This window comes from Podarcis muralis, chromosome 11, assembly GCF_964188315.1.
Source record: "Podarcis muralis chromosome 11, rPodMur119.hap1.1, whole genome shotgun sequence".
Lineage (NCBI taxonomy): Eukaryota > Metazoa > Chordata > Lepidosauria > Squamata > Lacertidae > Podarcis > Podarcis muralis.
Genome location: NC_135665.1, coordinates 51435925 through 51451754, shown reverse-complemented (window position 1 = coordinate 51451754; position 15830 = coordinate 51435925). Strand labels below are relative to the sequence as shown.

General features: G+C 44.9%; 1 protein-coding gene across 1 annotated transcript in view; it reads right to left on the bottom strand.

The window, feature by feature from the left end:
* Positions 1 to 1093: 1093 nt before the first annotated feature.
* CPLX4 (complexin 4) overlaps positions 1094 to 15830 on the bottom strand; it is a 35644-nt gene continuing 20907 nt past the window's right edge. Inside the window, exon 3 of the mRNA XM_077936451.1 lies at positions 1094 to 3335. Coding sequence (XP_077792577.1) covers positions 3108 to 3335 — 228 coding nt within the window. The 3' untranslated portion in view covers positions 1094 to 3107. The remainder of the gene's footprint in view (positions 3336 to 15830) is intronic.

Sequence of the window (15830 nt, the reverse complement as noted above, 5' to 3'; positions counted from 1 at the left end):
AAATATAAGCCAGGCTAGTTTCATGATGAGGTAATCGCCTGGGTGTTGGGCCATAAAGAAAACAAAGGAAAGGGGGCTCTGTGTGAGATGGCAAATGGGTGGGGCTTCTTACACAACTTGAAGACAGTGAGAAGGACAATAGCCAGAGTTTAGAGCTGAAAGTGGGTGTGATATGACCTAGAAGAAAAGCGCCAAGCAGGGAGAGAGAGTGCCAGGCTTCAGGGAATCTGATCCTCCTCACAGCTGGCAGCCAGAAATGGGAATTGGGAAAACAAGATGTTCTTACCATGGCATTTTATTCAATATTCACAGAGACGGATGATGCCATCTCTTAGATAATGGCGTTGCTCCAATTAAAGTCCCACCCCCTCTGTCTCTCCTATTATACACCATCCCTGTGTCAGCTGATCTGTGCTTTCTGCCTTTGAGCTTTCTGTTCTACTACTCTCAATGCACGCCTGGCCCTGGGGGGTGGTGGTCAGGAATTCTTTCTAAAGACACTGAGTCTGTCAGCTGTCTCTGCCCTGCTTCTCCCTGCTGCCCTCCCAATATTTCCCAGCTTCTCCCCTCTGCAGCCTCTGAACTATGACCTTCTGCAAACAATTGTTCTCCTCTTTTTGGGAAGGTTTGGGAAGGGTATGTGTGTGCAATGTCAGATCTCTGTTCAACTCCAAGGCTGCAGCTAAGGGAAAAACAAGATCCATTTGGGGTGTTGATGTTGTGGACCCCTCCATTGCAAACTCAGGTTGTAGATATGTGCAAATAAACCATATATCATAAAGACACCACAGTCTCTGCTGTGCCTCATTTCCAAAAGGAAACTCGAATCCTGGGTAAGCGCCTGGAACCCTGGGATCTCACACCAGGTGGAGACTGGAGAGGCATGCAATACTATAATTGCATTAGGGAAACAGTGTACATTTAATCAATAATAACAACAAAATGTCCCAAAGCAGTTGGTAGGAAGAAAAAGTTTAATAACTACATTTCCCCCTCCCATACCCAGTATAAGGAACATCAGAAATATTATTCTGGCAGAAGAGATACAGTATGGAAAATCTGCACATGGGTCAAATGTAGAAGTACCGTATATTTTCCCTGTACTTAGAAACAAGTAATCTCTGTGTCTGGAGTTGCAATATGAAAAAGAGCCACAGAGCTTTTTGCCCATACAGAGGCTGCTTTCAGATGGGAGTTACCCTGCCCCCACACTCTTAATACTAGTGCAGCCAGCAAAACTAAGTCAAAAATCTGAGGAAACATATTAGAAGGAAGAGGTGGCTAGGAATGGGGGAGAGATTCGGCTCAGTTCACATTTAAATGTGACATTCCTAATTTGCATTTTCCAAAACGATATGCACAACCAAAGCAAGGCATCCTTGGGAATTTGCACTTCCCTGAATTTTCCAGTGCAAGTAATGTGAACAAAAATGCGTTTGAGTCTGGCCGTGCCATTTATTGAGAGGCAGTGTGAATCCAGTGGTTAGATCAGCCTTCCCACAGCCTAGTGCCATCTTGTTGCTTTGGACAGCAATGGCCATGCTTGCTGGGGCTGATGGGAGTTGTAGTTCAAAACAAACTAGATTGTGGAAGGCTAGGTTAGATTGCTGGATTATGGAGGCGGAGCCAAGTTCAAATCTCCACTCAGCTGCAAATTTCCCTGTATGGTCTTGGGCCAATCACTATTCAGAAAGCGCTCCTGGAAATTTGGATGCGGCCTTAATATTTCATTTTGTATGCTAACACCTGACATAATTCTATTAAGCCTTCTGGGTACGTGTAAACATTCATGCAAGAAGTGGAAAACTCAATATCGGGGGGAACTCCAAAGTTGGAGAGCTCATTCAGCAATACAGCAGCTCCGTTAGGGCTTAAACTTTTTTATTATTAAGAGTAATAGATGAGAAAACCTTCTCTGCACTGGGCTGCTCTTAAAAGCACAGGGGGTGGAAAGAAAAAGATAGCAGCCCCATAATAAACCTTAGCGAAGTTATAGTCATTTGGCTGAAAGTTGTAGGTGTCAGAAAAACCTTTAGTAGTTCTGTGATTCGATGCATTCTGAGTTGGTTAAATAATATGTCCTGTATTAAAGTGGCAGTGATAAAAGAGGTAATGTTCTGAAAAACAACAACACTGGAGACTTTTTTCTTTTCTTTTTTAAAGAAAGGTTCTCTGCTTTCAAGCAAATATAAAATCTACATTATAAATAGGGTGAGAGGAGGTTTGGAAGTTGTAAGTAGGTTTTATCTTAAACATATTCTGCTTTTACTCTACTATAAGGTTGCCATATGTCCGGTTTTTCCTAGACATGTCCGGGATTCCAAGGGCAAAATCACCATCCAGGAAACTTTTTTAAAAATCAGCAAAATGTCTGGGTTTTTGCAAATAGAACCAGGAAGTGTGTGCGCGAGTATCACACTTTACTTTTCCCGATCTCTATGGACACTCCTGCTCTCTGTACAAAGACTTGCTTTGCAAGCAGAGCCAAGGAGTGTGCATGTGAGGATCACTCTTTACCTTTTCCTGTCTCTGTGGTGTACCCACTTGGTGCATGCTGGGATGGGGCAGATGGAACAGCAACCCTACTCTATGACATCACTGCCCCCACTGGAAATAAAAGGAATATCTTCCGCTCAGCAAAGTCCTCGTGTAGAATAGAAACACCCCAACTCTAATATTTTTTTATCTAGGAAAGTCTGTTCTAATAACCCAAGGTGTGAACTACTGCACTTCTCTTCAATCCTGCAAAGCAAAATAATTGAGAATACTCCCATTCGCAAGTGACTCTTGCCACGTAATTCAGAACCTGACACCATGATGGGCGTTGGCAGGGACCTATGTGAGCAAGTGTATTTGCAATTGCTGCTTTAGGTTTGGATATTTACCTGCGGCGTTGGGGTCCTTCTGCCTCCACCATCATACGTCAGCACACATACCCTTATTAATTACTAGATTTTTTCTTTTTTGGGACACACACACACACACACACACACACACACACACACACACATCTTTCCTCGTGGAGGGGTAGAGAATGAGTAGCAGCCGCAGCCACAGCCTTCCATTTCTATGGGGTATTTGTATACAGATCTTGCAAATGTCTCTATTTACATTACAGAACACTTCTCCCCAGCTGCCTGTTTAATATCAGTGAAGGTGGCCTGGGCCTTTTCTTTGATTTGATCCATGTCCATGTTTGGGATGTTCTGAAGTTGCCCGAGTATAGAATCCTTGTCTTCTTCCTCTACTTGATCTTCCGCCACCATTTTCTGGAGGTCTTCCGGCAAGCCCACGTCGTCCCCAGCCATCTGGATCTGATTCTCATCTAATTCGCTCTGAGCAAGGAGGGAAAGGGAACAGGAAAGGAATATAAGTAGAAGAAGTGATGAGCATGTTCTGCAGGGAGAACTTAAATTTAAATTATCCCATCAAGTCAAATCTAAATCGTGTGCCAATAAAAACTTCCTGTAATGCTTGTAAGTTCAGACGGGGGGGGGGGATAGCAATTGCTATAACTCTTTTATCTCCTGTTTTCTCATTGTGTCTGGTTCTGTGTTCAAATCCCTAGCAAATGACCACAGTGCCTGGAGACAGATAGGCTGCATATCTGCAGCAGTGACCAGAGGAGGAATGACTGCTGAGAGAGGAAACGCCATGCTAACAGCAAACCTGGAGTCCTTCAACTGCCCCAGCTGCAATAAAACATGTCTCTCTTGTACGGTCTCCACAGCCATGGCAGGCTCTGTAGTTCTCCAACAGTTTGACCAATGGTACACCCTTCCATTGTCTCTCAAGACGGACAGGTGCCAACAAGGAAGAAGGACAAGGATTTTTGGATTCTTATATTTCACAAAAAAATGTTATAATATTTCTATGCCCAGTTAGCAATGCAGCCATTGCTGCAGTTCCAAAAACAAATATTCAGCCCCGTTCAGAGTGTGCAGGACTTCTCCTGCCATGTCATGCAACGCTTTTTTCTGCACAACAAATTTGCTAATTCTGCTGTCGGGGCAGGGTAGAGTTTGGGGGCAGAAGTCCAGTGTGTTCCACGCGGCGCTTTCAGCGAGACACTAAGAGTTCCAGGTTTTTCCAGTGCAGTCCTTTTTAATGTGAGCTATATACAGGCATTTACAAAAGAAACAGTCCATACAGAGTACTTACAAACGAATACTCTCCACCACAGCACCACCACACTACAGCACAACCACCACACCCACTGTTAAACAGGCTTTCCTTTTAAAACAGGTGATAGCCAATCACACTAATCACACTCCTGCTGAGTCACTCTGACCCAGCAGAGTATTGCATCATCCTGTTGAAGCCTGCAGACTTATCCAGTATCCTGCGAATCCCAACACAGTGCCCCTGTCATTATAATCATAGGAGCCAACTTCTAGGGGCGAGATCCCTTCAGCCCCCCCCCCCTCCCGTAAAATATTTGATGGGGATTACCATTCAAACGACATGTTTGCCCCATGTATTGTGATCATAATATAAGATGGGGCTCCCCCCCCATATTTTATTCAAGTTGGCATCCCTGATCATAATGATTGGGAGCACCTTCTGGTGTAGCCATGTTAGCTTACCACATTTTCAAGTAATAAAAATAACAGACATCACCATCTAAGGAGGGGGATCTAGAATCTAAAAAATTTCAGCTGCAGCCCTGGGCAATGCATCTTCAGTCAATTGCCTCTTTCCTTGCTCAAGCTATGGCAAATACTCTTCAACACACACACAAAAATGGCACAAACAAAATGAAAAAGAGCAATAAGAAAAAACGGCATGAAAATAAAACGGATTTGTTGGTAATAAAAATGGAAAGTGATGAGAGACTGTGAGAAAAGGGACAACACCTGGTTCACCATAAGTTTCCAAGCAGCCATGCTCCAGAGAGACAGAACTTACTAGAGAGCAACAAGCAGACATGAAGCAAAATGTTTTTCCATCAAGGTCCCTCCCCTAATGCACAGTGATTGGAGAGCCCTGGCAAAATAATTCCCTCTGATTAAAAGCTAAGAGCTATCCATCTTCCTGCCCTGCTCTCTCTTTCTCTCTCTCTCCCGCTCCTCACTCAAACAGCAACAGGCCATTCCCCTTACGGTCAGCTTAGTTTTGCTTTTAGATAGATAGATACACTGGTACTTCGGTTCTTGAACGTCTCCGTTGACAAACATTTCAGAACCCGAATGCTAAAAACCTGGAAGTAAATGCTTCTGTTTTCGAACGCGCCTCAGAAGTCGGACAGCTTCCTCTACGTGTTTTTCAATTTTCTCAACTGAATTTTCAGGTACCCCTTTGAGCCTTGGTTTTCGAATGTTTCGGAACTTGAATAGTCTTCCAGAACGGATTACCTTCAAGAACCGAGGTACCACCGCAGATGATAGATTAGATAGATATATATATAGAGATAGATAGATGATAGATAGATGATAGATAGATAGATGATAGATAGATGATAGATAGATACCGGTAGGTAGGTAGGTAGGTAGGTAGGTAGATAGATAGATAGATGATAGATAAGGTAAGGTAAAGGAAGCTATGAGCTATGCCGTGCAGGGCCACCCAAGATGGACAGGTCATAGTGGAGAGTTTTGACCAAACGTGATCCACCTGGAGCAGGAACTGGCAAACCACTCCAGTATCCCTGCCAAGAAAACTCCATGGACAAAGACAACAGGCATATAAAAGTTATGACGCTGGAAGATGAGCCCCTCAGGTCGGAAGGTGTCCAACATGCTACTGGGGAAGAGTGGAGGACAAGTACAAGTAGATCCAGAGCTGATGAAGCGGCTGGGCCAAAGCCGAAAGGACGCTCAGTTGCGGATATGCATGGAAGCGAAAGGAAAGTCCAATGCTGTAAAGAAAAATATTGCATAGGAACCTGGAATGTAAGAACCATGAACCTGGGTAAGTTGGATGTGGTCAAAAATGAGATGGCAAGAATAAATATTGACATCTTGGGCATCAGTGAACTAAAATGGACGGGAATGGGCGAATTCAGTTCGGATGACTATCATATCTACTACTGTGGACAAGAAACCCGTAAAAGAAATGGAGTGGCCCTCATAGTCAACAAAAGAGTGGCAAAAGCTGTACTGGGATGCAATCTCAAAAATGATAGAATGATCTCGATACGAATCCAAGGCAGACCTTTTAATATCACAGTAATCCAAGTTTATGCACCAACTACTGGTGCTGAAGAAACTGAAATTGACCAATTTTATGAAGACTTACAAGACCTTATAGAAGTGACACCAAAGAAGGATGTTCTTCTCATTATAGGGGATTGGAATGCTAAAGTAGGGAGTCAAGAGATAAAAGGAACAACTGGCAAGTTTGGCCTTGGAGTTCAAAACGAAGCAGGGCAAAGGCTAATAGAGTTCTGTCAAGAGAACAAGCTGGTCATCACAAACACACTTTTCCAACAACACAAGAGACGACTCTACACATGGACATCACCAGATGGGCAGCATCGAAATCAGATTGATTATATTCTCTGCAGCCAAAGATGGAGAAGCTCTATACAGTCAGCAAAAACAAGACCTGGAGCTGACTGTGGCTCAGATCATCAGCTTATAGCAAAATTCAAGCTTAAACTGAAGAAAGTAGGAAAAACCACTGGGCCGGTAAGATACAATCTAAGTCAAATCCGTTATGAATACACAGTGGAAGTGAGGAACAGGTTTAAGGATTTAGATTTGGTGGACAGAGTGCCTGAAGAACTATGGATGGAGGCTCGTAACATTATACAAGAGGCAGCAACTAAAACCATCCCAATGAAAAGGAAATGCAAGAAAGCAAAGTGGCTGTCCAACGAGGCCTTACAAATAGCGGGGGAGAGAAGGCAAGCAAAATGCGAGGGAGATAGTGAAAGATACAGGAAATTGAATGCAGATTTCCAAAAAATAGCAAGGAGAGACAAGAAGGCCTTCTTAAACGAGCAATGCAAAGAAATAGAGGAAAACAATAGAATGGGAAAAACCAGAGATCTGTTCAAGAAAATTGGAGATATGAAAGGAACATTTTGTACAAAGATTTCCATAATAAAAGACAAAAGTGGAAAGGACCTAACAGAAGCAGAAGACATCAAGAAGAGGTGGCAAGAATACACAGAGGAACTATACCAGAAATAAATTGATGTCTCATATACCCCAGGTAGTGTGGTTGCTGACCTTGAGCCAGACATCCTGGAAAGTGAAGTCAAATGGGCCTTAGAAAGCATCGCTAATAACAAGGCCAGTGGAAGTGATGATATTCCAGCTGAATTATTTAAAATTTTAAAAGATGATGCTGTTAAGGTGCTACACTCAATATGCCAGCAAATTTGGAAAACTCAGCAGTGGCCAGAAGATTGGAGAAGATCAGTCTACATCCCAATCCCAAAGAAGGGAAGTGCCAAAGAATGCTCCAACTACCGCACAATTGCACTCATTTCACACGCTAGCAAGGTTATGCTTAAAATTCTACAAGGCAGGCTTAAGCAGTATGTGGACCGAGAACTCCCAGAAGTGCAAGCTGGATTTAGAAGGGGCAGAGGAACCAGAGACCAAATTGCAAACATGCGCTGGATTATGGAGAAAGCTAGAGAGTTCCAGAAAGACATCTACTTCTGCTTCATTGACTATGCAAAAGCCTTTGACTGTGTTGACCACAGCAAACTATGGCAAGTTCTTAAAGAAATGGGAGTGCCTGATCACCTCATCTGTCTCCTGAGAAATGTCTATGTGGGACAAGAAGCTACAGTTAGAACTGGATATGGAACAACTGATTGGTTCAAAATTGGGAAAGGAGTACGACAAGGCTGTATATTGTCCCCCTGCTTATTTAACTTATATGGAGAATTCATCATGCGAAAGGCTGGGCTGGATGAAACCCAAGCCGGAATTAAGATTGCCGGAAGAAATATCAACAACCTCAGATATGCAGATGACACAACCTTGATGGCAGAAAGTGAGGAGGAATTAAAGAACCTTTTAATGAGGGTGAAAGAGGAGAGCGCAAAATATGGTCTGAAGCTCAACATCAAAAAAACGAAGATCATGGCCACTGGTCCCATCACCTCCTGGCAAATAGAAGGAGAAGAAATGGAGGCAGTGAGAGATTTTATTTTCTTGGGCTCCATGATCACTGCAGATGGTGACAGCAGTCACGAAATTAAAAGACGCCTGCTCCTTGGGAGAAAGGCGATGGCAAATCTAGACAACATCTTAAAAAGTAGAGACATCACCTTACCAACAAAGGTCCGTATAGTTAAAGCCATGGTTTTCCCAGTAGTGATGTATGGAAGTGAGAGCTGGACCATAAAGAAGGCTGATCGCCGAAGAATTGATGCTTTTGAATTATGGTGCTGGAGGAGACTCTTGAGAGTCCCATGGACTGCAAGAAGATCAAACGCATCCATTCTTAAGGAAATCAGACCTGAGTGCTCACTGGAAGGACAGATCGTGAAGTTGAGGCTCCAATACTTTGGCCACCTCATGAGAAGAGAAGACTCCCTGGAAAAGACCCTGATGTTGGGAAAGATGGAGGGCACAAGGAGAAGGGGATGACAGAGGATGAGATGGTTGGATAGTGTTCTCGAAGCTACAAACATGAGCCTGACCAAACTGCGGGAGGCGGTGGAAGACAGGAGTGCCTGGCGTGCTCTGGTCCAAGGGGTCACGAAGAGTCGGACACGACTAAACGACTAAACAACAACAACAACAAAGGTACCCCTGCCCATACGGGCCAGTCTTGACAGACTCTGGGGTTGTGCGCCCATCTCACTCAAGAGGCCGGGGGTCAGCGCTGTCCAGAGACACTTCCAGGTCACGTGGCCAGCGTGACATCGCTGCTCTGGCGAGCCAGCGCAGCACACGGAACGCCGTTTACCTCCCCGCTAGTAAGCGGTCCCTATTTATCTACTTGCACCTGGGGGTGCTTTCGAACTGCTAGGTTGGCAGGCGCTGGGACCGAACGACGGGAGCGCACCCCGCCGCGGGGATTCGAACCACCGACCTGATGATCGGCAAGTCCTAGGCGCTGAGGCTTTTACCCACAGCGCCACCCGCGTCCCCTAGATAGATAGATAGATAGAGGATAGGAAACACCTCTGCAGCATTTCATGTGTGCAAACGAGGCTTTGGAGGCCGAGAGGATGTTTCTCCTCTTGACCTGGAACACTTTGCTAACATCCTGATTCAACCTTGGCATTCAAAACAATGACACCTCAAGGCACCCTGATTTGACTTGTGACTTGGATTGCATGCAGAGCCGCTGCACACTGTTACATTTAACTTACAGATATAAACAAGACCTTCAGGATAAGGATTTGTAGTGAGTCAACCACTGGCAGAACTGGGTGGAGGGAGAAATCCGTCACATGTGGCATGAACCGAGCCAGGATTTCCTGGCAGCAAATCCTTGAGTCCTGACTGTTACAGGAACACCGATTAGCCATAAGGACCCTGAGACATGGAGTTGCTCTGTTCAGCCATTTGCCAAGTGAAAGCTGAAAGTGGGGGGAGGTATAGTTTAATTGCCACTGAAATGTCTTTCCCCCTTGAGCTCCAGGTCTAACGAATGGTGGTAAGATGGCAGTGGCTCGTTCTGAACTCAGCCGCTTTTAAGTCCTACCAAGCCGCCGGCTCCACAGTGCTAAATTAGAAGCACCATGAGTCACTTTTTCTGACCAACTCTTTCATTCCAAGTCAGCCTTTACTATCCATTCATACATATTTTTTTCCACTACATCATATTCATGCCAGACGACATGCTTTTTTGTTACGGTCAGAAGGGTGAAATAATGAACAATAAAATCACCCAGAAATGTAAAATCTGGCCTACTCAATTGCCTTTTATTGTGTGTGCCAAAAGTGAACCTGTTCTCTCTTAAGAAAGCTAACAGGAATGGGTCACCTCCCTTTCCATTTGACAGATTCGTTGTTTCACCACCTGCTCGATAGGAACATACTTTCACACTATATAAACGAGGTTATATTCTCATAAGACACAGTTAATCATGGCAGTTACTCCAGAGTACAAGAATGCAAGGAATGACCTGTTGGGTTTGGACAACAATACCTCTGGTCTAGCGTTCGTCTGTCAGCAGTAGCTACTAGCCAAATGCCCAAAAAAAGTCACAAACAGAGCACAGCTGGTATTGTGAATTCTTCTACCCTAATCGCACCAAAATTGGAAAAGGTGCTGAGCAGGAAACTCCATCTACTCTCATAGGTTGGTTGGTTTGCTTGTTTTATAACGGGACACGGGTGGCGCTGTGGGTTAAACCACAGAGCCTAGGACTTGCCGATCAGAAGGTCGGCGGTTCGAATCCCTGCGACGGGGTGAGCTCCCGTTGCTCGGTCCCTGCTCCTGCCAATCTAACAGTTCAAAAGCACGTCAAAGTGCAAGTAGATAAATAGGTACCGCTCCGGCGGGAAGGTAAACGGCATTTTCGTGCGCTGCTCTGGTTCGCCAGAAGCGGCTTAGTCATGCTGGCCACATGACCCGGAAGCTGTACGCCGGCTCCCTTGGCCAATAAAGCCAGATGAGCGCTGCAACCCCAGAGTCGGCCACGACTGGACCTAATGATCAGGGTCCCTTTACCATTACCATGTTTCATCAAGCCAGTCCACAGTGATATAAAACAAATCATTGATAGCAATACAGGCCCTCCAAGTGTCTCTATTTTCCAGGGACGGTTCTGGACTTATGGACGCCATCCCAGTTTCTGATTTGATCCTGGAATGTCCCACTTTTCCTTAGGATGCCCTTATTTTCATTGGAGAAATATTGGAGGGTATGGAGTTATGTGACCTCCTAACCAAGGAGATAAGTAACTAAACAACCTTTAGAAGGCATCTGAAGGCAACCCTGTATAGGGATTTTGTTAATTTTTAGTGCTTAATTATATTTTCATTATGTTGGAAGCTGCCCAGAGTGGCTGGGGCAACACATTCAGAAGGGCAGGATATAAATAGTCTTCTTCTTCTTCTTCTTCTTCTTCTTCTTCTTCTTCTTCCTAGACCAGGGGTCTGCAACCCGTGGCCCCGGAGCCGCATGTGGCTCTTTTACACCTTTGCCGCGGCTCCGGGGCGGATACTAGTGAGGGGAGGAGGCGCATTGTGCGCCCCGACACTCCTCACTGTGGCGGGCGCTGTACTGGCTGTGACGTCGCATGGGGGCGGTGCGTGCGTTTGTCATGCACCGTCCCGACGTCACCTTCCCGCCCGCTGTCAGATCGCGGCTCCGGAGATATATTTGTTTTAAATGTCGCAATGGTTTTGCAGCTCCCAGTTGTTGTTTTTTCTTTGGAAACGGGTCCAAGTGGCTCTTTTTGTCTTAAAGGTTGCAGACCCCTGTCCTAGACCCAGATGTGGATTCAGATGTATACCTTGTTACAATTCTCCGATCCATCTATTGTATGAAGCAATTAGCTATGTATATGCCGTTGCCTATACATATTCACTTTCCTCATTTATTTCATTATAAACACCAAGGTATCAGGTGACACCCTCGTTCCTGAATATTGTGGTTTGCAAATGCTAAAGCAGAACAATGCGCTGGACTTTTGTCTACCAAGAATTAATATGTGAGTAAATAACTGGTTAAGTAGCTGGCCAAGCCATTCTGCTCCTGAAGGGTTGTGCCTATTCATGCACTGTGTGCACACTCATTCATTCATTCATTCATTCATTTGCTCCTACTTTTATTCAGATGCACGATCCCATCTTACATTCTGAAACACCTCCTGCTGACAGCATTGATGCTTATTCCTGTTGGCCTTTAGCTGCTGTCAGCGTTCGTTCTGGAGATTTAATGAAGCATTAATGCTTATCTTTGATGGGTGAACTGTGTGTTTTTGTTTTTTTAAAAAACACACAAATCCTGTACATAGAAAGCCTGGGTCCCTCACAGCAAAAATCTAAACAAAATGGCCATTGTCTGAAGAAAGGACTGGTCCCATCAAGAAGGCATTACAGTAGATATATAGGAAACAATCCTATAGGAAACACAGTAAGCCCTATGCAAACTTACTTTAGAGTTAGCCCATTGAGACAAACTTCTGAATTAGCCTGCATAGGACTGGGTTGCATCTAGGGATGGGCAGATCTGTCAATTTCAGTTTCTCCCAGCCTCTCATTTTTCTACTCTTGAGTTCAGTTTTCTACATTTCCACAACAATTTCCTTCCCTCCCCTTTAAAAAAAGTTATTATGAAAATTCATCAGCATTTGACTGCGAATTTCTCCTAATATAAACATTTTTGCATGCAATTTTGTCCAAGATACAATTTTGTCCAAGTAAAGCGCTTCCCCCTGAATAACACATCCTTATATGTCATTTTCACTAGCATATGCATTTCAATGCACAATTTGCTCTTGTTTATGCATTTTTGTACACATCATTTGGCACTGCAAAATTCGGAAACGTAAGAATTTAAGGGATGGCAGTTTGCATATTGTTCCATAAACTGGAAATCAGGTAGATTCACCTTTAAATATGAACCGAATCAAATTTCTCCCTACCCCACTCCCCTAGCTCCCTGGCATCCTATTTTGAATGTCTTTCTGTGACTGAACAACACTATTACCCGTCCTCTTTCTGTAGCCCTTAGCTCTTTTTGTCATGCATCTCGACCACAATATGTTTTTTAAAAGAACAGTTGTCAGAACCATATTGACCGGCCTGTGCTGCCTTCTCAGCACAAGGAATGTGGTTTGGGCCTTCAATTAAAGATGTAGCTTTTTCAGTAGGCAGTTAGACGAGGAAGGACCTGATTACTGTTGTTGTTGCTGCTGCTGCTGCTGCTGTCAGTAATTTTACTTTTTAGTGGTTTGTTACGTGTTTCTAATGAATTGTGTTGCTTTATGGGGCTTATCAATATAACTAACCAAACAAACCAAAACAGATGAGGATAAAAGAATGTCAGTTCCCCTTCCTTGAGCAAGTTTCCATTGGAAGATGATCCATAAATAATACAAACAAACAAGTAGCAATTCATGCATCCAAACAAATGTAAATGGCTGCTGTTCAGACCTTTTCAGCAAAAGATTTTTCTACATGATTATGGGTGGTAAATAAATTATCCTCCACCACCAGGTGGCACTGCAGGTACTGAACTGCTTTTCTTGCCTAACCATTCATTATGCTGGCCTGGATAACACATATAGGTCAATTAAATAGATTCAGTAAGAAATGAAATCCTCTTGGGCCTGTATAAAGTCTCATATCTCTTTTCTGACGAGCCCTAAGTAGACCCACATCCAGTTATTTCACCCCCGACCTTCACCAAAAGGGAAATCTGTGATCCCCTCCGTCAGGGGTTCTCAAACCTCCTATCCCCAGAGCCCACAAGATGCCTGGAAATTACTTGGGTCCACCAGTCATGAAATGGTGACAGAAGGAGGCAGAGTTTGGCATAATTTGCTGACAATTACATCCTTCTCTACCAATACCTAACCCACCTGTGAAAATTGTTCTGTGCCAGAGCATTTTGCATGTGGCAAGGAGTTCAATAGCGCCACTTTCCTTGTGCTAAGGAGGCATTGTGATTCTGCCTCCCCATTTTATTTGATTCCGCGATTTTTTTTTACTGATCCTGATGCTCTTCCTTACACCTACAAGCCTTTCAAAGTACTAATACCCATCTCCTGTATTTTCTTATCCCATTCTCACTCAGCTTGTACACTACTCCCAACACCAATACCACAACCACTGCCCTTTTCTTTTACATTCGCTTCTTTGTCTTATAACACTTCCCCCTCCTTCTATCCCATTTCCTTCAGCACCTCCTTTGCCCCTTTCCCCTCAGAGGAGGGAGAACTTCCTTCCCTCCTCAGCCTTGGGACATTGGTGCCTCTCAACCACATTGGTCTAACCAACGCCTATAACAAGGCCAAGGGGTTGGTGAGCGGTCACTGGTCAGACTGTGGTACTAATACCCATCTGAAAATGGCCCAAGGCCCACTGATGAGTCCTGGCCCTCTGTTCAAGGAACATTGCCCTCATGTTTTTCAGGTTGCCCAGGGCCTTCCTCACCACACAGAACTGTAGAGTTGGAAGAGAAACCGAGAGCCAACCCCCTGCAATGCAGGAATCTCAACCACATTGCACTGCAACAAAGAGCTGCCTGTGCCTCAGTGCCTTCATTCTGCAGTTCACAGTGTTATACCTGTGAAAAGGATCTAGGGGTCTTAGTAGACCACAAGCTTAACATGAGTCAACGGTGTGATGCAGCAGCAAAAAGAAGCGAATGCTATTCTAGGCTGCATCAACAGAAGTCTAGTGTCCTGGTCAAGGGAAGTAATAGCAGAGCCGTCTTTTGTATTGGGCTTACTGGTGCGTTGCGCCAGGGCGCTGGCCTCTCAGGGGCGCCCCAGCAAGTGGGGGAGCTGCGCGGTTTTGCCGGCGGCCTCCCCTTTCCCTGCATGCCCGCCAGCTGTGCCCCGTCTTTGAACCACTGCGCTGGATATGCTTAAGATGGCCTTGAGTAATAGTCCCACTCTATTCTGACTTGGGCTCCACAATTTAAGAAGGATATTGACAAGTTCGGATGCGGGCAGAAGAGGGTGACCAAGGTGATCAAGGGTTTGGAATCCTAGCCTTACAAAGAACGTTTGCAGAAGCTGGGTATGATTAGCCTGGGAAAGAGGAGACTGAGAGGAGATATGATATCCATCATCAAATAGCTCAAGGGCTGTCACACGGAAGAGGGAACAAGCTTGTTTTCTCCTGCCAGTGTGGTGCAGTGGTTAAGAGCGGTGGACTCGTAATCTGGTGAACCGGGTTCGCTTCCCCGCTCCTCCACATGCAGCTGCTGGGTGACCTTGGGCTAGTCATACTTCTCTGAAGTCTCTCAGCCTCACTCACCTCACAGAGTGTTAGTTGTGGGGGAGGAAGGGAAAGGAGATTGTTAGCCGCTTTGAGACTCCTGAAGGGGAGTGAAAGGCGGGATATCAAATCCAAACTCTTCTTCTTCTCTTCTCTGGAGGGTCGGACTTGAACCAAAGTATTCAAGTTACCCAGCCCCAGCCCACCTGCAGAGGCAGTCTTGGGCATAAAAAGGTAAAGGTAAAGGGACCCCTGACCATTAAGTCCAGTTGCAGACAACTCTGGGGTTGCGCTGCTCATCTCGCTTTACTGGCCGAGGGAGCCGGCATTTGTCATGTGGCCAGCATAACTAAGCTGCTTCTGGCGAACCAGAGCAGCGCATGGAAACACCGTTTACCTTCCTGCCAGAGCGGTACCTATTTATCTACTTGCACTTTGACGTGCTTTTGAACTGCTAGGTTGGCAGGAGCAGGGACCGAACAACAGGAGCTTACCCCGTCGCGGGGATTCAAACCACCAACCTTCTTGGGAATAGCTATGGGCAAACTGAGCAGATAGATGATTTTTCCTCCCTGTTTTATAATGAAGCTGAATGTTGGCTGATTCAAGACTGGCAATAGTAAGTACTTCTTCACACAGTTCATAGACTATGGAATATGCTCCAGCGAGAGGTAGTGTTTGCCACCGTCTTGGATGACTTTAAAATAGGATTAGTTTAATTCGTAGGGGATACAGTGATTGATAGCTGCTAGTCATTATGACCATTGTTCATGGACTGCAGAGGTTGGGCATACACCTGATGTACACACATTTGCTTGCAAAACAGCCATGTAGACCCAGGAGAACATTTAGCGGGGTGAGTCCCTATATATATCAAATCCTGCGCTAAGTGACTTTCAGTGCCCCTTTAGCATTCCAGCAATAGAGTTCCACTTATGAGCAAGCCATAGGACTCATGGATGAAAACATCTTTTCAATGACAAATCTACCCTGACAATCCTATTAATAGGATTA